Below are 22,476 nucleotides of genomic sequence, written 5' to 3' on the forward strand. Positions count from 1 at the left end.
CATGTAATAACCTGTTCTCTACAGCTATGATTTCAGGCTAAAATAATTGAGTTTTTGAGAAAAACCAACAATCACTGAGTGTGCACTATGTCAGACATGATGTGCTCTTTGGGCAATTTATCTAATGTAATTGTTATAACAACCCTAAAAGCTACGCAGTACTTTTAACTACTATGGCACATATCACAGTAGTGATATACTACTATGACATGTATCAGTTAAATATTGATAATTCACTTGGATCCACAGTTAGTATAACGAGAAAGGCCCAGGACTCAGAACCCAGGCTGTCTTGACTCCGAATTCCGTTCTCTCACTTGTTCTCAAACTTAAGCATACATTAGAATCCCCGGAAGGGCTTGTTAAAACACAGTCCCGCCCCAGAGTTCCTGATTTAGCAGGTCTCCCCATGGGGCCCAGGAATATTCATTTCTAACAAGGTGCCAGGTGATGCTAAGGCTGCTAGTAGGGAAATCACACTTTGAGAACCACTGCTCTTCATCAAGCTCTATTTCCACTTCCGGTCACACTCGCCACAATTCAAGTGCTCCACAGGCCACGTGACTGGTAGATTTCATACTGGATAGTGCAAATATAGAACAATTCCGTCATTTCAGAAAGCTCAACTAGAGAGCACTGATTAGAACACAGAAATACCCATAAAGCTTAAAACACAGATTACAGCTTTGCTTTAGGTTTATGTAATCCTTAGCAAAACTCAGAAATGATGCTTTAATTTTTCAAGGAGCACACTGAATCATTAAAAATTTACAGTTAAGGTAACGAAAATTTTGATTATTATCGAAAATACTGTTTGCAAAAGATATTAAAATGTATGGAACTGGAACTTGTTGAAATAAATTATGTATGTGTAGGTAGTACTTCCTTATTTCCAGAACTGGTGTTATATTCCTATACAAAGGTACAGAACTACTGAGTCCAGAACGGGCGTAACATTCCTATACAAAGGTACAGAACTACCTTCAGTATCATTTTTTGAAAAATATAGTCAATGTTTGAGAATCGAATCTTATTTGGGGTGAGAAAGAATATTAGAATTTATCTTACCTTTCGATATTCCCTCAGAGCAACGGCAGGATGGACATGTCCAGCAAAGGTCTCGTTATCAGTGAATACTATGAAGACATCGGCAGCTGTATTTGTGTTTTGAGCCCAGATCATTGGAAGAGAGCAATCAGTTCCACCTGCTGGGATCTAACTCGGAAAAAAAACATGGATAAGAATACAAGAAAATGCTCTCATTTCTGTACTGACATGTCTGAAATAATTAAATACTTAAAAATACTATTTTATAGGTTATTTTGTTTAGACCCAATATATAGGCTTTCCCAAGGCTTGTAAATATATTTCTGATTCTGTGTTCATGAGAAAGTTGAGATGAAACAATTTGTTCTCACAAATTTATTAATATCAGGAATGACATCAATAAATTTTTATATAATACATGTTAAATAAACTTAATAAAACAGTTTCTTACCTGGCTCATAGCCATTAAAACCTGTTGTAAGGTCATATCTGTAGTCACTGGACATGGTACCATTTCATCTGAAAAAGCAACTATATGAGAATCTTTTTCTGTTCGTGTGACAACCTGAAAAATTCAATGGTAGTAATTTTCAGTAGATTTGGGGGAAACAAATACAGTATCTTGAAGTTCATCTTTAAAAGAAAATACCCTATGATGCTTACTTTTATTTCTAAACTTATATTACTGTGTTTGGAAACTATATAGTAACAGTGGTATAACTTTCAAAGTACTTTCACAAACTCTTATAAGGAAACTGGTTTTCACAACAATCCTTTGAAGCAAATAGAGTATATATTATTCTTCTCGTTTTATTAAATAAGGAATAAACCCACAGAAGAGAAGCCAAGAAGCTCGCCTATGGTTCATATACTTGTTATTCAGTGACAGAGTCAGGCTAGAACAAGTCTCCTGTTATTATTAGTTCCTGATCTTTTAACGTCTATATTCATTAATAATTTCTCTAAGCATTATCTATTTCCTTAAAAATACTGGTAATATTTAATCTGTTGTTGTAAAATTAAAATTTCTACTCTGACTTTTCTTTAGACATGCTTTTTCAATATACCTACAATATTGTATATACCTAAGTATAAAAATATATACAAGTATACCCAAGTATATATATAATATTAAAGCTTTGCTTAAAACAAGCAAAAACATAATTCTTGATCATATTCAACTTTATAGTTTTGTCCCAGGGTAAACATTTTTAGGGTGGCAAAATCCTAAATTGTCTTAGGTGTTCTCACCATGCACATTGCTGCGGCTACTGTGCTAGCGTTGAGTACACTACCCAAAACTCTTTGGTTCATAGAAGCACTGACATCAATTGCCAGTAAGAAACGCTTTCCAGCTGGCTCAACTGTCTAAAGAGAAAACAAAACCAAACAATCATTAAAAGCAATCAAAGAAATGATAAGTGTATTAAATTTCTAACGAATCATATTTACTTAATTTTCATTCAAAAGACTAAGATAAAAGGCCTGATATTTGATTTACCAATTGACAATTACAAATGCTTAGCTTTTACTAGAGGTAAAACAAAGGAAATAATACGGCCTATTTAGTAATTTAAAGAAGTTATCATCTTCATTTTTTTAAAATCTTTCCACATGAAGTAAACTGGGAATTTCTAGCAAGAAAGTTTTTTGTGGTAAAATACAAATAACATAAAATTTACCATTCCTAAAAAAATTACTTCCTATCAAGACAGAAGAGATCTACTACTGATTAACGGAAAAACAGAGGACAGAGGACCAAGTCACAGGGCTCCAGAGGAATGCAAAGTTTTTAATTTGGTACCTTAAAACTTATCAAAATGATCTTAGGATAACTGGTTGTTGTCCAAAGGTAGAGAGAAGTACTTTATTCATAAGCTTACAATGTTAATTATATATTCATTTTCACATGAACTAAGAAAAAAACAAATGAATATCTAATCAAAAATGGTTAAACTACTAATATCATCTTTAAAATGTGATATTAAATCCTAACTGGGTCTTTTGTTTTAAAATGAAAATCAAACCATTACCTTAAATGTTTTGTAAAAAGCGGCATCCAAAGCTTGCAAAATTTCTTCATCAGGGCGCCACTTCAGTTTTCCTCTGAGCCCATGACCTGTTTTGTAAGTTTCTAATGCAATTAAAACATGAAATGGATGTATACGAGCCTAGAAACACAACCAAGACAGAAAGCAAATGTCAAATTCAAGTGAAAAACAGTAACTATTTCTTTTAGATTTTTGTTATTATGGCTAATATATCTATTTCATAAAGAAAAGAGAAAAATGAGGACATATTAATCTTAGATTTAAGAGTCAGTGCAACTTGGTCTCTGAATACCTAAAAAATGTGCCAACCGCATTTCCAAAATTTAGGAGCCAACTTTTTCAATTAGTAATATTTAACAAAGGTAATGCTTACCTTTTTTAACAGTTTTTCATTACACAGCTTTTCACATACTAAAGACACTTCTGAGTTTCCTGGTTCAAGCACTGAATTAGCAGTCATCTTTCCAAGATTCCTTAGTAATGCTGTAAGAGGCATTTCTTGTAACAAAGCCTTCCATACCTATTGCAATAACACAGGTAGAAATATAAGGAATTAAGGGTAAATGTATAACATTGTTGTATCAATTAATAACATAGACTAAGTATTTCTTTTGGGGTTCAGAGCACGTTCTAAATAAAAATTGGTGTGAACTGGTCAAAGGCTCATCAAATAAAATAACTTGCTCTTTACTAGGGTAAGAAAGTGACGTATATTTTGTAAAGGAATTGCATATAAGAATTTTATTTATTTATTTTAATTAGTGAGGCAAATTAACCAGCACATTTTCTGGAGTGAAACTAATATTTATAAAATGCCAACTACATCTGGGCATTGTGTTACGTGTTTTAAATAAACGTTAATTTTAAGATATATTTAAATTAGTTTTTTTAGGAAATCCCCTGGCAGTCCAGTGGTTAGGACTCAGTACTTTCACTGCTGGGGCTCAGGTTCAATCCCTGGTTGGGGAGCTAAGACCCTGCAAACTGTGTGGTGGGGCAAAAAAAAAAAAATTTTTTTTTAAGTATTAATTTTTTTAAGTATTATTTTTTAAAAGCATTACTCACAATTTATCCTTTTAATACACAGCGTAAGTTCCTCGTGTTTAATCACATGCTTTAACATATTATAATTTGCTTACCTCTTTAGACTTCAAGTGATTTGTTAGGAGATGCTCCCTAACCAGTCTGTGCTCTTCTATCAGATGAATGACTTCCAGTTCATCTTTTGTGCGCTTCACTTTCTCTACAGCCTCCAGATACTTTAATAATTTCTCAGTCTCCACAGAAAGTGCTTTTTCTTTATACATTTCATGGACCTCTTTCCAGCCCTTTGTAATATATTTGGTAACAATAGCAAGTCCTTTAACAAAATAAAGAATTAAAAAGGCATGTAGGATTATAAGGTAAAGAACAGGACATGTTATGGAGAACGCATTATGTGAAAGGCACATCTAGATACACGGGAGTTTAAACCGACATGCTACTTTCTATGATATTACAAACACATTTAAGCCAATGGAGTCTGCTAATTTTGCCTATTCCCTCATAACTGCTTCAACATGAGACTTCGGAGGAAAAGCTCCAATATCCTAAGTCATTTCGTTACGGAGCTTTTATTTATTTTTTTGAAGCACTAGCATTAGAACCTTTGGTACACAGTGCCTATCTCAGGTCCACAATCTCAGAACTCACAAAAGTATAGATCTACCTCAATTAATCTCATATTCACTTGCCCCTTTAGCTGCTAAATAAATATGCATTTATAAATTGTAGAGATAAGTGGAAGTAGACAGGTAGGTAGGTAATTTGTGATTTTTTTTTTTAATAGCTGAGAAAGTATTACAGGCCAAATTTTTTAAAAAGGGAAAATAATGTGTTCATTTCTTCTACAATTCCTTTCAATAGCTGAAAGAGCTTTCAGTTGGGGGGCGGTGAGGAAACCTGGGTTCTAGCTTACATGTTGTCAATAAATGGCTGTGTGATCTTTCTAGGCCTTAGTTTCCACTTCTGTAAAAGGGGGGGAAGGGACAGACTGAATTATTAAATTCCAGGGTCTATGGGGGAATGGTAGGTAAAGTAAATAAATGAACGAGGCCACTGACAGAAGAGAGAGTGGTTAGCACTGTGGTGAACTAAAGAGAGAATGCCCTGACAAATGTTTTAGTGAAATATTGGCTCACTGCTGCCAAAAAAACGTGTTTTCAAAAGAAGGTACAATATGGATTTTTATGTGATGTTGCGAAAGAGTTCATTTTTTTCTAAAATATGGCGCAGGCCAAATAAAATACATCTCTAAGGCAGATTGAGCCTATGTGCTATTTCTGAACTCTAATTTAAATAACTTGATCAAAAGTTAGTACTAACATGCAGGAACTTCTAAATTATCGTGACTCTTGCTATCTTACAGATCTTAGTACAAAATATTACATTGCCTTAAATGAGTTAATGTTTCATGTGAGCATGTTTTCTATTCTTTCCAACTAAAATAAAACTTTCGGGGCTTCCCTGGTAGTGCAGTGGTTACAAATCTGCCTGCCAACACAGGGGACACGGGTTTGAGCCCTGGTCCGGGAAGATCCCACATGCCGTGGAGCAACTAAGCCCATGTGCCACAACTACTGAGGCTGTGCTTTCTAAAACCTGAGTGCCTAGGGCCCGTGCTCCGCAACAGGAGAAGCCACCACAATGAGAAGTCCGTACACTGCAATGGAGAAGCCCCCGCTCACCACAACTAAAGAAAGCCCGTGCGCAGCAACAAAGACCCAACGCAGCCAAAAATAAATTAATTTATTTTAAAAAAAGAAACTTTCAGAAAGTCTGTCTTATTATTATTTTTATCTTCCTCAAGTCCTAGAATTGTGTTGGCCACACAGTAGGTACACAATAAACATGTGATTAGTTGAATCACACTTTGAATTGTTTTATCTGTTTAAATACACATTTCAGTTACTTACTTGGTAACTTAAGAGTTTGTTTCCAAACACTGGGCTCTGAGAAGCCTAAAGATCTTCTACACCTAAACATATTGCTATTATTACAAGGTTTCAAGTATGAGTTCTGCCCTCAAAAACCTAGAATTGAAGAATCCTATGTGTGGGACTAAGTTTAGGGAATATCTACTAATTTCTCAATTTATAGACCAAGAATTCAAAACTAGAATAACTATTTGCACAAATTCAGAAACTAATTTTTCCAATTTGAACTAGCACTTAGGCCCACACCACCACATAGTGTCTCAACAGACAAATAAAGCTGGATGCCTACAGCCTCCTCAAACTGGAGCAAAAATTTAAAGAAATTTTTAAAGTTAAAAAAATTAAGCCATGAATATGTTAGGGAAAAAAAACACAGGTAGGTATTTTTATGACTTTAGGTTGGAAATAGCCTTTCTAAACCTAACATAAAATAAAAACGTACTAACAAAGGCAGATAAGTTTGATTACATGAAAATTCCAAACTTCACTGTGCCAGAAACCCCCTCCATCAAAAAATGAAAAGACAAAGAAAAAAAATGGGGGAAAAGTGCATACAATGCATATAATAATAAATTATTAATTCCTATACTTGGTATTCCAACTTCTGAGAACAGTGCCCATCTACAGTAGGTGCTCAATAAATATTTGTTGAATGAATGGTGACTATAATTATTGCTATTTTTATAATATTAAAAATAGCAACTTGATAGGTTAAAAAAAAGATACAATATAATCCATGAAAAATATAAATAATCAATAAGCACATGAAAAGTTGAGCTTTCGCCCAAATACATAAATTCAAATAACAAGATAAAATTTTTTACCTATCATTGGCAAAGATTAAAAAACACTGGTAAAGAGTCAGTGTTCAAACGTGTGGAAAGGGGCCACTTTCACATACTCTTTGTGGATTTAAGCATTACAGAAATTATAGAAACATTTATATTAACCAAGTTTTTTCACTGTAGTATTTTTTTAATAGTATAAAAAAACCAGAAGCTACTTAACTGTTATCAGTAAAAGACTAGCTACATAAATTATATTCATATAATGGCACACATGCAATTATTTCTACTGACCTGAAAAAAATCAATATACTTTTAACTGAAATAAAGAAGGTATATAAAATTAAAAAAAATAAAACATATTTAGGAAAAATCGGGAGTAATATACAACCTATGTATGGTGATTTCTTTTGAAGGGCAGGACTACTTTCTGCATTATATTTTTTTGTATTATCCAGCTACTTTAAAACAAGCATGTAGGGAATTCCCTGGCAGTCCCGTGGTAGGATTCGTGCTTTCACTGCTGAGGGCGCAGGTTCAATCCCAGGTCAGGGAACTAAGATGCCACAAGCTGCGTGTGGAATGAATGAATGAATGAATGAATGAATAAGTAAATAAAATAAGCATGCAATTTCTAATAAAAAATCAAAATATAAACGTGTTTATATACATAAATGTTTGCAGTAATTTACTGCTCAAACTTCATTTGAAAAAGTCCATTCGTAATTAAAAAAAACAAGGGATAAATTAAGAATTACTGAGGAGATACTATGTATGAAGGTATCATTACACAAGCTATGTGGGAGGGAGGGGAGAGAACCGACACTGCCCTTTACTCCGTGCCAGGAACTGTGGAAGTATTGTAATACACACTATCACATTTAGTCACCATAATTTTAAGAGTTATTCCTTTTCTACCTTTTTTAATAGATGAAGATACAGAAACTCGGAAAGGTTAAGTTACTTGGTGTAAGGACACAAAGTAATAAGTAGAACTGAAATTTGAACCCATCTGAGGGGCTGTCTTTTCAAGTTTTACTTCTGCTGTAAAAAAAAAAAATGTCAAATTTGGACATGTTCATTTTGTGAAAGTTCACACTTAAAATTATTCCCGTGCAAAAGTTTTTCTTATTTCCCTTCTAAGAAGGACTAAAGAGTCATTGTAGACCCAACTAACTTTTCAAAAGTCTCTTCCCATAGACATAGAAAAACTGCCCCAAGTCACCATGACCCCTGGCTGACCGCGTGGAGACAACTACCATCCTGACTCGTTAAGTTCAGCACTACTTTGGGTGGCCTTTAGGTTCCACGGAACATATGTCCTAGGAAGACAGGGAGGGAGAAAAGGGGCTAAAGCAGTACAGCCTGGCTATCTGCCATCTATTGGCTAGGAGCCGTTTTGATTCCTACAACTTTAATCATATCCATGCTGCTTTCATAGTCCATAATCAAGGGGGTGAGCATTCTAGTTAGCATGGTGACATTTTAAGATTTAGAATATCAAGCTGCAAATCTGTCATTTGATTCTTGATCATTAATGTCTAGGTGTTTAATTCCAGGTTGGCATTAAACATACATGAATTAATCAATGTGTTCTGAGAATTAAAGGCTATTTCTAGAAAATATTACACAACTTTCTTATGTCAAATATAAATTTGCTATTTGTTGGATATCGGCACCTCACCCCCCACATGAAGATCTTACGCTTACCTTCACTGGAAGGTTTAAGATGCGACAATCTTAACAGATCTTTGTGAGACCAGCCATTTCTTTGTTTATATTTTGTGACGGCCAGGGCAAGGGCCATGCCACCTTTTTCATTGTACCAGTCTGCTACGGCCTTCCGGAGGGCGCGACCCCACATGCCACATTTCATGCTTTCCTTTAGATCTTTCTTAAATTGTATAAAAGTAAAGAGATGTGTAGGAATGCGACAAACTTCAGAAACAGCTTTGAAAGCGGCTTGTTTTGTGCTTATGTCAGAACACTGGGAACAAATGGCGAGGGCAAAGAGCATAGGCTCCTGCTTTGCAGTTCTGCCTTCTTGACTAAATGACTTTATTTCCTGTATCACTTCACATCCTCTGCCATCTTCAATCAATCTAATTAAAGCTTCAGCATTCTCAAGGCCCAACTTCTGTTCTTTGATAGAGTAAGTCCCACCTTCAGAACCAAAACACAAGAACCGCTGCAGCCGATTCATATCAGTGACTTGCCACACATATCCGTCTTCAGAATTGGCTATCTGCTTCTCATTCAGCGGCTGCATTTGGTTTACCAATTCCTCCATTTTTTTGTCTTCTAGGAAACTGTCAAAAAGCAAAATGTTATTTTAGCTAGAAACAAGAAAATTCTAAAAAGGAAAATTATTTATTGATCTATGCTTATTGAAATCTGCCATGAAATCTTTTAATTTAAAACTATTTCTTAAGCTCAGTAACGGGTGGTATAACGATCAGAAGCAAAAGCTAAGAAGTCGCATTTTTGAGGTATAGCTTGTTTCTTCAGAGACTGAGCAGGCAGTTCAGCATGGAGTCTACAGGACCAGATGGAGGAGAATACAAGGGGCAGCAATAGTCACTGATATAGACAGGAGGCTGACACTCCCTTTACTTCCTGAATAACAGTGTAGACATTTTTGATTGTGTATCCAACATCTGTTCCTCCCTTCCCCCTTGTCTTATCCTCTTTCCGGTAGGAATGCCCTTCAGGGGACATTTCCCAGCCCCAAGGGATGAATCTTGATTGCTCTAAGCCAGTGTTCTCAAACTCTGCATGCATCAAAATTACTTGAAGTGCTAGTTAAAACACAAGATGATGGGTTCCACCCTCCCCCACACCCGCCCCGAAGTTTCTTTCATAGTTCAGTATGTCTGGTTGAGGCCTAAGCATTCATACTTATCACAAGTCCCCAGGTGATGCTCTCATTCCTCTTGCCCTGTGACTGGTACAGGTATTGGGCAAGTATCACAACTCCCACCAGTGAGACATAATAAGTCTGCTGGTTATACTTATGAGGTTTTCCTCCTTCTTAAAAAGGGGCTTGGGCTCTTAAAAAGGAATGGTCCCCTTTCTGCCTTGACATACTCATCTGCACATGATGCCTGAAGTGGTGTCAACTATCTTGAGCCATGGGGGGTGCCACTTTAAGAAGACAAACTAATTTATAAGGATGGAAGCACCAGAAAGAAAAAAAAAAAAAAGAAGGAATCTGGGTCATTTATATCATCAAGTTACCTGTAACTGCCCTACTTAGAAATGTCCTAATATATCATAAGTATATCCTTATTGTTTAAGCCATTGGTAAGTTTTCTGTTACCTGTAGCTGAGAGCATGTTAACTGATTAACATCCTGTATCAACCGTGCTCATTTATAGTTTACTTCATCTGTGACTACCCACATTTTCCTCCTTGCATTATCTCTGAAGCTACTAGAACTAGCTGTCTGGCAGCAATATCCCTTTTTCTCCTCCAAAGGGAGTAACCACAATCATCCACTACTTTATCGGTCCACCGCTTCTCTCACTATAGGACAGCTGTTGATCTTCAGGTTTCCTGCCTGGGCCACTACAGTGCACTGGGCTTCTCCCCATGGCAAACAACCAACAAAAAATCCTCAACCAGCATTTACTGCATACTGTGTGTAAGGCGTGAAGGAGATTTCTGTTCCATTAAAAAGATTTTTAAAACTTTTTTTCCTGCCCTCAGGGAAATCACAGTCTATTTGATGAGGTAGAAATTTATACATAATACAAAGCAAACTGTAATCAAGTGCTTTAACAGAAAAGTGAATGAGCAGAGGAAGATAAAATAATGCTGTCTCAATAATCCAGGAAGACTGAAAAACTGGCATATAAAGTTTGGGGAGCACATTCCAGGAAGGGGTATATGAAATCTTGCTCTGTGTCTTTAAATTTTAGAAAAGGAACTAAATATACCGCGAAGAAATGTTGACAGGTAAGGTAGTAGCTTAAAGAGGAACACAGGTAAAAGATATTTTGTTTTGAAGATGATACAAGCTTGAGCATGTTTATATACTGTGGGGAAGGCTAAAGACAGAATCCTGGTGAGTATTAACAATTAAAAAATAGCTAAGGAGAAAAGGGCCCTTTAAAGAAGAAAGGGAAGGAGAGGCACATAGACTTAAAATCAGGAGAGAGTGGTATCGCAGACCACAAGGAAAAGAATTTCACGGAGTGAATGGCTGGTAATGTCAAACGCTCAGCAATCAAGTAAGGCTGAAGTTGGCAACAGGAATGCCGAGGAAAGGCAAGCGCAGTCGGGCGCTGCGAGAAATAGCTTGATTCTAGTGAGGTCAGGAGGGCATGCAGCGATGAAGAGACTTCACAGGTAGACTACTCTTGCACAGAAGCAACGTTCTAAAGGGAAGGTAAGAGAGAAGGCAGGAGCTAGAGGAAAAATCTTTTTACCTTTTCAGATGAGAGGACACTGAGGTTGAGGTTCAAACTTCAATTTGGAGAGGTGAAGACAGCAGAGAAAGGGCGTAAGTGAGGGAATGAGATCCCTGAAAGAAGCTTCAGAGCATCCAGGCTGAGACTAGCCCTTGACAGCAGAAGAGGTATCTCCTCCACTAAGGGTGAAGGTTATGGGTAATGATCCGTTTGAGGGAGTCAATGCGGGGAAATTGGGTGAGTTAGGGAGCAATGACAGACTGGGTCTCAGAGGGGGGAACACACAATGGTGCAGAGATAAGTGCTGGGAAGAAAGCCTCACATTGTGAATGTGACTAAGGGGGACAGTGATTTGAATTGTGCTGGAAACAGCAGTGTCAACATTCCAAATAAAGCGCTGACATAAAGTAGTTTATGTCAGCGCAGGCCTAGGCTTCAGGTGGTGTCAGAGACAAAATGATCATATTACATTAGTCATTATGGACTGATTTATAGTGACTGAGTACAGCACAGGCTGAAATTCCTGGTGCAGTGGATGTTGCTTTTTCTATGTATTTGTACCCCCTTTTCAATATGGCATTTACCTCTGCCTTTCAATCCAAAAAGGCTAAGAGCCTTCTCAAAGATTGATAACATTAATTGCTAATTCCAGTAGAAATTTTTTGACATTGCTGGCCTCTACTTTAGATTTAACAAAACACACTCTTTCTGGTGTTACTTCAACCTGGCTATTCCTGCTTATCAGTCATATTTGTTAAATGAATAATTTGTAACCTTTAAAAATTGTATTAAAAAAAAAAGAGAAGAATATCTGATTTTTGTCCATGGTTCTCACAGGGCTTCACATACCACTTTGGGTTTATATCCGAAAAAAACAAAAACACTAACTCGAAAAGATACATGCACCCAATGTTCATAGCAGCGTTACTTACAATTGCCAAGGTCTGGAAGCAACCTTAGTATCCATCAACAGACGAATGAATAAATAAGATGTGGTATATGCATACACAATGGAATACTACTCAGCTATAAAAAAGAACGAAATTTTGCCATTTGCAGCAACATGGATGGACTTGGAGGGCATTATGCTAAGTGAAATAAGTCAGACAGAGAAAGACAAATACTGTATGGTATCACATGCAGAATCTAAAAAATACAACAAACTGGTGAATAAAACAAAAAAGAAGCGGACTCACAGATACAGAGAACAAACTAGTGGTTACAGTGGGGAGAAGGAAGAGGGAAGGGGAAGTATAGGGGTAGAGGCTTAAAAAAAAGGGTTATTATGGGACTATATGAAATCATATGTGTGAAACTTCTGAAAACTGTAAAGCACTATAGAATTTAAAGACTCTTTTATTCAATTTAAAAAGTTAATAAAAAAAAACTTGAAATATCCCGATTGATGGGAGTATCTTTGTTATGCTAATGAGGTGACTCATCCTGGGTCTTTGGATTGCTTCCAGTTGGGGGTCACCATAAAGACCAATCATCTGATTAGAAGGTTGGAACTTTAGGCCAGATCAACCTCCCAGGAGGGAAGGAAGGCAGGTGACTTACCTCAACCACAGGGTCAATGAATTAATCAATCATGCCTAGTCATGAAACCCCACATACAAACTCTGGACAACAAAGTATAGCGGAGGGACTTCCCTGGTGGTCCAGTGGTAAAGAATCCACCTTGCAATGTAAGGGACATGGGTTTGATCCCTGGTCAGGGAACTAAGCTCCCTTATGCCGTGGGGCAACTAAGCCTGTGTGCCACAACTACTGAGCCCGAGTGCCGCAAACTACAGAGCCCACTCGCTCTGGAACCTGCACACCACAAGTAGAGAGAGAAAACCCGCATGCCACAACTAGAGAGGTCTGAGCGCCACAATGAAGAGCCCACGCGCCCCAACGAAAGATCCCGCGTGCCTCAGTGAGGATCCCACACGCCGCAACTAAGACCCGATGCAGCCAAAAATAAATAAAATAAAATAAATAAATAATAAATAAATCTTAAAAAAAAAAAGTTCAGGAGAGACTCCGAGTTGGTGAACACTGATGTGCTGGGACTGTGATGTGCCAGGATTCTACAAACAGAAGGAATCCCTCTACTGCCTCCAGATTTTGGCCCGAGCGGGTCTTCCATTTGGCTGTGCCTGAGTTGCATCCTTTATAAAAACTGTAATCATAAGGATGGTGCTTTTAGGGAGTTGAGTCATTCTAGTGAATTACTGACCCTGAGCGCATTGTGGGAAGCCTAGTTGGGTGGACTGGGACCTTATTTGAAGCTGTTGTCTGAAGTAAGGGCAATCTGTTTGGGATCCTGCCCTTTCACTTGGGGGATCTGATGCTAACTCTGGAACTGAACTGAGTTGATCTCAAAATACAGACACCAAAGCTGTAAGTGACAAAAGAAAAAAACCGATAGACTGGACTTCATCAGAATTTAAAACTGTGTTCCAAAAGACACCACAAAGCAAGCAAAAAAGACATCCCATGGAATGGGAGAAAATAGTTGCAAATCATACATATGATAAGGAATTTGTGTCTATAATATATAAAGAACGCATAACTAAATAATAAAATGATAAATAACCCAATTAAAAAATAGGCAAAGAACCTATATAGGTATGCCTTCAAAGGTATACAAATGGCCAACAAACACAAAAATGGATGCTGAATATCATTGGTCATCAGGGAAATGCAAATCAAAACTGCAATGAGATACCACTTCACACCTACTAGAATGGCAATAATCAAAATGACAATAAGTGTTGGCAAGGATTTGGAGAAATTAGAACCTTCATATACTGCTAGTGGAATGTAAAATGTTACATCATATGATATCTCTATATTTAACCTTTTGAGGACCTGCTAGATTGTTCTCCAAAGTGGTAAAGTGTTTCTTTAGGGGTGATGAAAATGTTCTGAAATTAGATAGTGGTGACGGTTACACAACTCTGTGAATATACTAAAACCCACTGAATGTGATGTGTGAATTCTATCTCAAAAATCTGTTATTAAAAAAAATTAAAAATTGGCTAGGTGAAATATATTTGGAAAGTTATTTAAATAGATAAGCATTTAAGTGATATTTAACCCTACATTTTTTATATTTGTCTTTAGAAAGAAATTTGAGATACACACAGACATACATATACAGGACCTTAATTTCTTCCTTCCCCAAATGTTATCATCACCTTTCTCAAAGCTTAAGCTCCAGTGTCAGTGGTTTAGAAGGCAGTTGGGCAGTGAGTGAGGTCAAAGCCTGGTCATCAATTAATCCACTCCTGAATAATCAAGTGTTGTAAATCCAGATTAACAAACAAACAAACAAAAGATAGTTAATTCTTCTTTCAGTTGGCCTGACCTGTTCGGTGCTCTTAAAGGAACAACCCTCCAAGGAAATGTAATACAGCTAAAGTTGTATTAAATGTCTATAAATCAAAATTTTGAGAGGAAATCAAACAGATCACAATATCATTAAAAACATGGCCACACTCTGAAATTGGATGTGGATATTTTATACATTGCCCACTTCTCTTTTCCCTAATTTTGAATGCAAAACCAGTGAATGGCATTAATACACAGTATGCAATAGCACTAGTTCTTCTTATTCGCTGGAACTAGAACATCTATAGTAACGTTTAACAGTGCTAATAATATATTACTTCTAAGGATTCCTACATTCTTCTTGAATGTACACATCTAAATATCTTTCCCAAGTCTCTTGATCATTTGTCACTTGAAAAGGCTCCCTTTCATCCCAAGAAGTCAAACAAGTTTGCAGCTTATTCCTTTTTAAATGGAGTCAAAGCTGACTTACATCTATGAGAGCAAGACAGTTTGAAAGAAACAATACTGCAAACACGGGGGTCACAAATTCAGATAGCTGTATCACTCAGACTGGTAAATGGACATGAGCGAATCAAGTCAAGGGTGATGCAATAAAAAGTGGTGAAGGGGCTTCCCTGGTGACGCAGTGGTTGAGAGTCCGCCTGCCAATGCAGGGGACACGGGTTCGTGCCCGGGCCCGGGAGGATCCCACACGCCTCGGAGCGGCTGGGCCCCGTGAGCCATGGCCGCTGAGCCTGCGCGTCCGGAGCCTGTGCTCTGCAACGGGAGAGGCCACAACAGTGAGAGGCCCGCGTACCGCAAAAAAAAAAAAAAAAGTGGTTAGGAACTGGAGCAGACATGACAGCATGACATCCTGAAGGAATACACCTTTTAGCCAACTGGCTGTCATGTAGTTTGGGCCTCATATTGCCAGATCTTCTCATTTTTCTCAAAAACTCAGAAATCTGGATTTTTAGGTGACCTCTTAGGATTAAATGTTAACAACATAATTAAAGAAATTTGACACCCCCCCATTCTGATTACTTATAGGTTGTTTTAAGGGCTAAACTTTCAGTTTGGTCTTTCTACAATAGGCACCATGTTCAGTAGGTATCAAATGTTAGTTTTGATGTATTCAATAGTTACTTAGCACCAAAAACATTTTCAAGTTCACAGCAATACTGCAGATTAAGAAAATACGGTAAATTCCTGCAAACAGCTTTGGGCTCTGATGACACTCATTCTAGGCATGGTTCATAAGGAAATAAGGCTAGACTCCTGTGCCACACAGACTTTCCCATTTAAGTATATTTAACAGAACAGATACCTCTCCCGCCCCCCACCAGCTTGAAGACACAGTCTCCCAGGGGCAAACTTCAAGAAAGTTTCCAAAAAAAAAAATTTTTTTTTTAATCTAACCCCTGACATACATTTTGGCTTCTACTCCATAATATAACCACGGTTGTTTTCATATAAAAGTTGTGCCGCTGTTTCTCTCAGTAAAATGTATCATGTTTACTTCGTAGCTTCACATAGTCCTGCAGGACAAGGTTCCCTTATTCCAGGGCACAGGTCCTCCTGCTTGAGAAGCAAAGAATCCGAGTTTTACCAAGTAAAGCTTTTTTTTTTTTTTTTTTCTGGAAGCCAAGGGCCCTTCTTGGAAGTCAGAGCTTTAAGGAGTGATGCATAAACACTACTACTCTGAAAGATTTTAGTTTTAACATTACTATTGTGCAAGGGCCTGGTGAATGAGGTTTCGTGATTTAGTGAAGACAGCCATTTTTGGTTTAACGCATCTTTTAGTCTTAAGACCATTACAAATATTTTCAGATTAACACACTGCATTTTTCAACCTCATGTGCCTTGGAGGCATCGCGCGCCTTTACACTTGTCTATCAGCCCCACCGACGACAGGACGGATCGTCTCCTGTCCCTCGTCATTCCCTCCAGGACAAATTTCGTCCTCGGTCTTCTCACAAAGATCCTTTTTCCCGAAGCCCAGAGGCCGGGCAACGCCTCTCGGCGCAGCAGCGGCGGGAGGAGGAAAAGGAGGAGGAGGAGGGGGAGGAGGAAAGCGGGCCCCTGGGACGCCGGCCTGCGGGAAGCTCCGCAAGTACAAGCGGGAGCGATCCCCGCTTCGGGAAGGGCCCGGCCCAGCAGAGGTGTCGGTCCAGCCACCCAGGACGGCAGGGCACGGAGGCGGGGAGGGAGACTGGTCGGCGCAGCGTCTGCTCCGGCCTCGGCCGCGGGGATGCGGGGTGAGGGCCACGGAGGACCGGCCGGACCCAGGCGCCCCTCAGACCGCACAAAGGGCCCCGGCCAGCCGGCCGCCCGCGGTGTCCTCACCTGTGCCCGGCGGCCGATCCTCCGAAGCCGCCGCGCCACCGGGAGAAGCGCTGCGCCACGCCGCCGAAAGACGACGCGCGTCAGCCTGAGGGGTGGCGCCTGCTCCGACTCCGCCGCCCGGGTCTCCAGGTTCGGCTCCCGGGAACGAGCCCCGCCCCCCTGGGCGTGCCCCGCCCCCGCCCCAGACTGGCGAGAGTCCCGGATGTTCCCTCCTCCGGCGCCCCAAATCCCGCCCTTTCTCGGCGGCCCTGGCCCCTCGGAATCGGCTCCGGGTCCTGCGCGGCCCAGAAAGAGTTTCGCCGTCTCTTGGGTGGCTAGAGCGTCCTCCCGCGCTCTGTCGCGCTGCAGGTGACGGCGCCCGGAGGCTGTCGGGAAGTAGGCGGGGTGACGTGAGGTTGACGAGACAACGGCGGGTTTGCAGAGCTCAGTGGCCGGAGGCGGCTGGATTTGGGGGGGTGCCGGAGCCGGAGGTGGAGCGGGGCGGCGTGTGGCCGGGGCCATGACGGGCAATGCTGGGGAGTGGTGCCTCATGGAAAGCGACCCCGGGGTCTTCACCGAGCTCATTAAAGGATTCGGTGAGAGCCAAGGGGACCGTCCTGGGCCGGGGGTCACGGGAGGAGGCCTGATCTGGGCACGCAGTGCTTCCCTGCGGCCGCCGCCGCCCAGCGTCTGAAGGGAGGCGACTCTTTAACCGTGGAGTCGGGGAGGGGGAAAGGCAGGGCTCCGGTCCCTCCTTGGTCCCGGCCAGTCGCGTTTCCGTGGTGATCTGAGAGCCACACCGCGAGGGCAGGAGCGTGTCCCCGGAACTCGGCGCTCCAGTACTAGCTTCACTGACCTGAGCCCCCGCCCCGGTTCCCACCCCCCCCCCTTTACGTACCGATTCTTCCCTTTGCACCACGGGGCGCCCCCATTCCGGGCAGGGGTGCCCAGGTACGTGTCTCAGGCCATCGGTGCTACAGGAAAAGTCGGCTGTGCCTTGTCGAGGGTGGGGTGTCCAAGGCCCAAGCCGCCCCGGAACCTGACATTCGAGTTATTCGGAGCAGAACCCCTCGAGTGTGTGCCCAGCCCTGCGAACGTCCGCACAGGCTGGCCGCGTGGGACGCACGGACCAGCTCGCTCGTTCTGCTCATTTTGTGGCCTCCGGGGAAGTGTGCTTTCTCCACCTAGTGCTCCAGAGGCCACGTGCTTGCCTCGTAATTTCTTTCTGACTCTGTTCTTTATCTCTGGTCCTAAGTAACCAACATATTTGACTTTGTAGCCTTCCCTGTCCCTGCAGCTCTTTGGCTGTAAGTTTATTTTTATCTGTTATTTCTCAAGTATTAATTTTAGCTCTTATGTTAAAACTTGTACTTGAGGTGGAAATTCAACATTGAAATAGATAACTGTTGTACGTATCTGACTGTTTGGATATCATGTATTGGGCATATATTGTTTACCTGTTATGTCTGACACATTGGTAGGGTTTGGATATTTTTAATGTGAATAAAGCATGACTGCTGTTCTAAAGAACTGACAAGCAAATTATAATATGGCGTATTAATTGCTACATTAGAGTAGGTACACACAGGTCGTGGAAGAGCACAGGCAGAAGGAAAGGCATAAACAGTAGTGGTGGTAAAGTATATGACTTAGGGAACAGCTGGGAAAGTGACTAAAACATAATGTAACAGACTTCAGGAGTATTTCAATCCGAAGCTGAAAAGATAAACTGAGGCCAGATTGTGTGCCATGTTGTGTAGTATGGATTGCCCTGTAGCCCCTGGGGACTTAACTGTCAAAGATATTTCAAGGCTGAAATGATATTTTTATAATTTAAAAAGATTTACTACTTGTAGTGTGCAGGGTAGATTGGCGTGAAGTAAGAGAAGCTAGAAGCCTCTTAAAATGGTCAGAATTTGAGATGATTGGCTCCACACACAAAGTAGTGATTTGGAGAGGAGGAGGTCGATTCAATAATTTTTGCTATATTTAAATCCACAGGACTGTTAACTGCTGGGATGTAGGGAAAAAGAGGTGACAGTGACTCTAGTTTCTAGCTTGGGAGACTGGTGAAGTACAAGTACAAGAGAAGAGTAGGCTTGATGGACAAGAAAGTGGGTTCAGCTTTGGACATACACTGAGTTTGAGATGTCTGCAGGTTTTAAGCCATAAACTTTACCTTCAAAACCTTAACTATTATGACATGTTAGAGTTAACCTTAAGAAACGTTGTATCAGGCAAATTTGTTTATTTTAAAATTAGTCCATTCTGTTAAAGCTTTTGCTCCAATTTCGTACATGCAGAAAACTTGGAATTGAAAATGATTTAAATAAAAGCATGCGTAAGAGACTGCCATGGAACTGCACCTTCTGTACCTGCACAAATGAAAACTGAAGCTATAGTTATTAGACTGGTTTAATTAGCAGAAGAACTTTGTAAAAAGTTAAATGATGGTAGTTGTATATCACCATCAGATGCTTCAAAGAGACTGAGTTTATTCCAGTCATTTTCTTTTTTCCTCATTCAATTCATGGATTTAAAAAACCTTTGGGGGCTTCCCTGGTGGCGCAGTGGTTGAGAGTCCGCCTGCCGATGCAGGGGACACGGGTTCGTGCCCCGGTCCAGGAAGATCCCACATGCTGCGGAGTGGCTGGGCCCGTGAGCCATGGCCGCTGAGCCTGCGCGTCCGGAGCCTGTGCTCTGCAGCAGGAGAGGCCACAACAGTGAGAGGCCCGCATACTGCAAAATAAAAAATAAAAAAACCTTTGGAAGTTTATTCTTTCAAAAGTGAAACATCTTATTGTATTATGAATGCTATTGTAGATTTACGTTTCTTCATTGAAGGGGAAATTATTTGTGAGTTCAGTGAATATATTAAATAAAATTTTTAGTGGAATATAACGTCATGGTAAAACAAAGTTCTTATTAAATTAAGAAACTGATGGAGCAGAACTATACTTTTAATTGATACAATGCATACATAATTCATAAATGCAGCAAAACAAACTAGGATAGTCTACTAATTAAAAATAGAGGCTGTATATTTCTGCTTCCAGCCAAGATAGAGTAACAGGGACTAGATTTACTACAACAAATCAGTGACCTCAGCTTTCCCTTCAAGAAACTAGAAGAAGATGAGTAAATTAAACCTAAAGTAAGCAGATAAAAGGAAGTAATAGAGATCAGAGTTGAAATTAGTAAAACAGAAAAGAGAAAAATAGTGGAGAAAGTCAATGAAACCAAAAGCTGGTTTCTCAAAGATCAATAAAATGCATAAACCTGTAGTCAGACTGATCAGAAGAAAGAGAGGAGACAAATGACCAATATCAGGAATAAGAGAGATGACATCACTACAGATTCTACAGATTTTTTAAAAAAATTAAGTAGTTATTTTTTGGCTGGATTGGGTCTTCGTTGCTGCGTGTGGGCTTTCTCTAGTTGCGGCGAGCAGGGGCTACTCTTTGTTGCAGTGCACAGGCTTCTCATTGCAGTGGCTTCTCTTGTTGCAGAGCACAGGCTCTGGACGTGAGGGCTTCAGTAGTTGTGGCACGTGGGCTCAGTAGTTGTGGCTCATGGGCTCTAGATCATAGGCTCAGTAGTTGTGGCTCACAGGCTTAGTTGCTCCATGGCACGTGGGATCTTCCCGGACCAGGGATCGAACCCGTGTCCCCTGCGTTGGCAGGCGGATTATTAACCACTGCACCACCAGGGAAGTCCCAGATTCTACAGATATTAAAAGGATAAGTGAATATTTTAATATTTATGCAAATAAATTTGACAACTTGGATGACATGTCCAAATTCCTTTAAAGACGCAAATTACCAAAGTTCACTCAAGAAGTAATAAATAAACAGTATAGCCTTATGTGTAGGCTATAAAAATACTCCCCAAGAGTATTTTTCTTGGGGAGAAAGACTCCAGGTATATTGTTAAGAAAATTATTTTTAGAATTGGTTTTTGAATAGACTGTTTTATGGAGCCACCAGTACTATAATACAAATGTGTTAGTCAAGATATAAATATTTTAAAACATTTTAATTTAAAAATTTATTTAATGTCCTATTAAGTAAAATCAATTTAATAAAAGAGGTGTTCTGGTTTGAATGACAGATTATTTGGTCATCCTATTTAAGACCCAGTTCAACTATTTTTAAATTATTTATTTAATTTTTTTGGCCGCGTGGCATGTGGGTTCTTAATTCCCTGACTAGGGTTCAAACCCGAGCCCCTTGCATTGGAAGCAGGGAGTCTTAACCACCGGACTGCCAGGGAAGTCCCCCAGTTTAACTATACATTAAAGTTTTTTCTGATCAGCAAGGATAGTTGGCTACCTCTTAACTTCCAGAACGCATCCCGTGTACCTTTTATATGCAAAATATGCAGACTGGACAGTCTTTGAGTTATATGAGCTTGTTTCCTACTGGGTTGAAGTTCTTAAGCATTGTTAAAATAGTTTATTATTTCCTGTCCTTGTTAGGGCCTAATACCATGCTTGGCACATACTTTCAACCTGCGGTTGGTTGAATCCGCGGACCCAGAACCCGTTGGATACAGAGGGCTGAATGTATTTGTTAAATACCAGTGAATCATTAACTTTTTAAAGCCTACCCCCCACCCCACTCAACTTTTTACTAAAATATATTAGAGGAATCAGCATGGTGATTCTTTGTGTTTGGTATTTGAGAACGTATACCTCACAAGAATTGTGTGGATTGGATGAAGCAGGTAGTATTCTTGTTTTAAACATGAGGAAAGTGAGGCTCAAAGACATGTTCTCACTCAAGGTAAAGAACTTAAAGGCAGTGCTAGAATTACAACCTAGTTCCCTTGAATCATTGCTTGTTTCTCTTTCCATTATACCATGCATTATTTGAAATTGAATGTACATAGGGGGATTATTAGAATTGAATGTATATAAGGAGATAGATGCTAACAGTTAAGTACTATGTTTTCCTTACACAGAGATGTGTATGTGTCTAACATAAGGTTATTTAAACAGTGTCACCACTTGAAATTATACCTTTGCAAAAGATTTTGGGGCTATTTTAATTCAGTGGCTTTTGTTGTGTTTTTGTATGATATGTGCAATGTTTTAACGTTTGGCCTTTTTACAGTTGATTTCCAATAGCATAACCAGTGTTAAATGCATTAGTGTTCTTTTGTGCCCTTTCTTGATAACACGTATAAATATAGGTTCACACTTAAACAAGCTTTTTTTCCCAACTTAATGTATGTGGACGTCTAGCAACCTGTTCTAGACATTCAGGTTGTTTCTAGTTCTTCTCTACTACAAATAATGAAGTAACTCCTTGTACCTGTATCTTTAATGCTTGGGTGGGAGCTAATAGGTATTTGCTGAGCAGAGCAAATTGAGGTACTGAATGGTATGAATGCCCAAAGTCACATAGTTGGTTGGTCCAGTATTTTTTTTTTTAAACCACAGATTTTTGCATGTGATCTAAAGGCTTCTCCAGCACTACTTGAAAATAATCTGGAACAATAGAAAGTGCCCAGACTTTGGAACCAGACATGGGTTTTAATTAACTTTTTGGCATAT

At 39.6% G+C, this 22,476-nt stretch overlaps 3 protein-coding genes across 7 annotated transcripts in view; 2 read left to right on the plus strand and 1 right to left on the minus strand.

Annotated features, from left to right (window-relative positions):
• GLRX2 (glutaredoxin 2) overlaps nt 1-1,133 on the plus strand; it is a gene marked incomplete at its 3' end in the record, with an annotated part of 17,986 nt that extends 16,853 nt beyond the window's left edge. Inside the window, exon 5 of the mRNA XM_082833099.1 lies at nt 1,087-1,133. Within this exon, the coding sequence (XP_082689225.1) occupies nt 1,087-1,133 (47 nt within the window). The remainder of the gene's footprint in view (nt 1-1,086) is intronic.
• RO60 (Ro60, Y RNA binding protein) overlaps nt 1-17,056 on the minus strand; it is a 24,329-nt gene extending 7,273 nt beyond the window's left edge. Inside the window, exons 1-10 of one of the 4 annotated variants that reach the window (XM_082833096.1) lie at nt 16,941-17,056; nt 16,025-16,175; nt 9,757-10,017; nt 8,569-9,167; nt 4,238-4,458; nt 3,472-3,618; nt 3,081-3,218; nt 2,299-2,415; nt 1,499-1,612; nt 1,069-1,215 (exon numbers count right to left, since the gene is read on the minus strand). In XM_082833096.1, the coding sequence (XP_082689222.1) occupies nt 1,069-1,215; nt 1,499-1,612; nt 2,299-2,415; nt 3,081-3,218; nt 3,472-3,618; nt 4,238-4,458; nt 8,569-9,148 (1,464 nt within the window). In that variant the 5' untranslated portion in view covers nt 9,149-9,167; nt 9,757-10,017; nt 16,025-16,175; nt 16,941-17,056. Of the gene's footprint in view, nt 1-1,068; nt 1,216-1,498; nt 1,613-2,298; nt 2,416-3,080; nt 3,219-3,471; nt 3,619-4,237; nt 4,459-8,568; nt 9,168-9,756; nt 10,018-16,024; nt 16,176-16,940 lie in introns of those variants that run through there. The other 3 variants (XM_082833095.1, XM_082833097.1, XM_082833098.1) reach the window with 3 other exon arrangements.
• Nucleotides 17,057-17,324: 268 nt separating this feature from the next.
• The window catches only part of UCHL5 (ubiquitin C-terminal hydrolase L5), a 47,347-nt gene continuing 42,195 nt past the window's right edge, over nt 17,325-22,476 (plus strand). For both annotated transcript variants that reach the window (XM_082834506.1, XM_082834507.1), the window contains exon 1: nt 17,325-17,515. In XM_082834506.1, the coding sequence (XP_082690632.1) occupies nt 17,440-17,515 (76 nt within the window). In that variant the 5' untranslated portion in view covers nt 17,325-17,439. The remainder of the gene's footprint in view (nt 17,516-22,476) is intronic.

The sequence above is a fragment of the Leucopleurus acutus genome, assembly GCF_964270905.1.
Source record: "Leucopleurus acutus genome assembly, chromosome: 2".
Taxonomy (NCBI): Eukaryota; Metazoa; Chordata; class Mammalia; order Artiodactyla; family Delphinidae; genus Leucopleurus; species Leucopleurus acutus.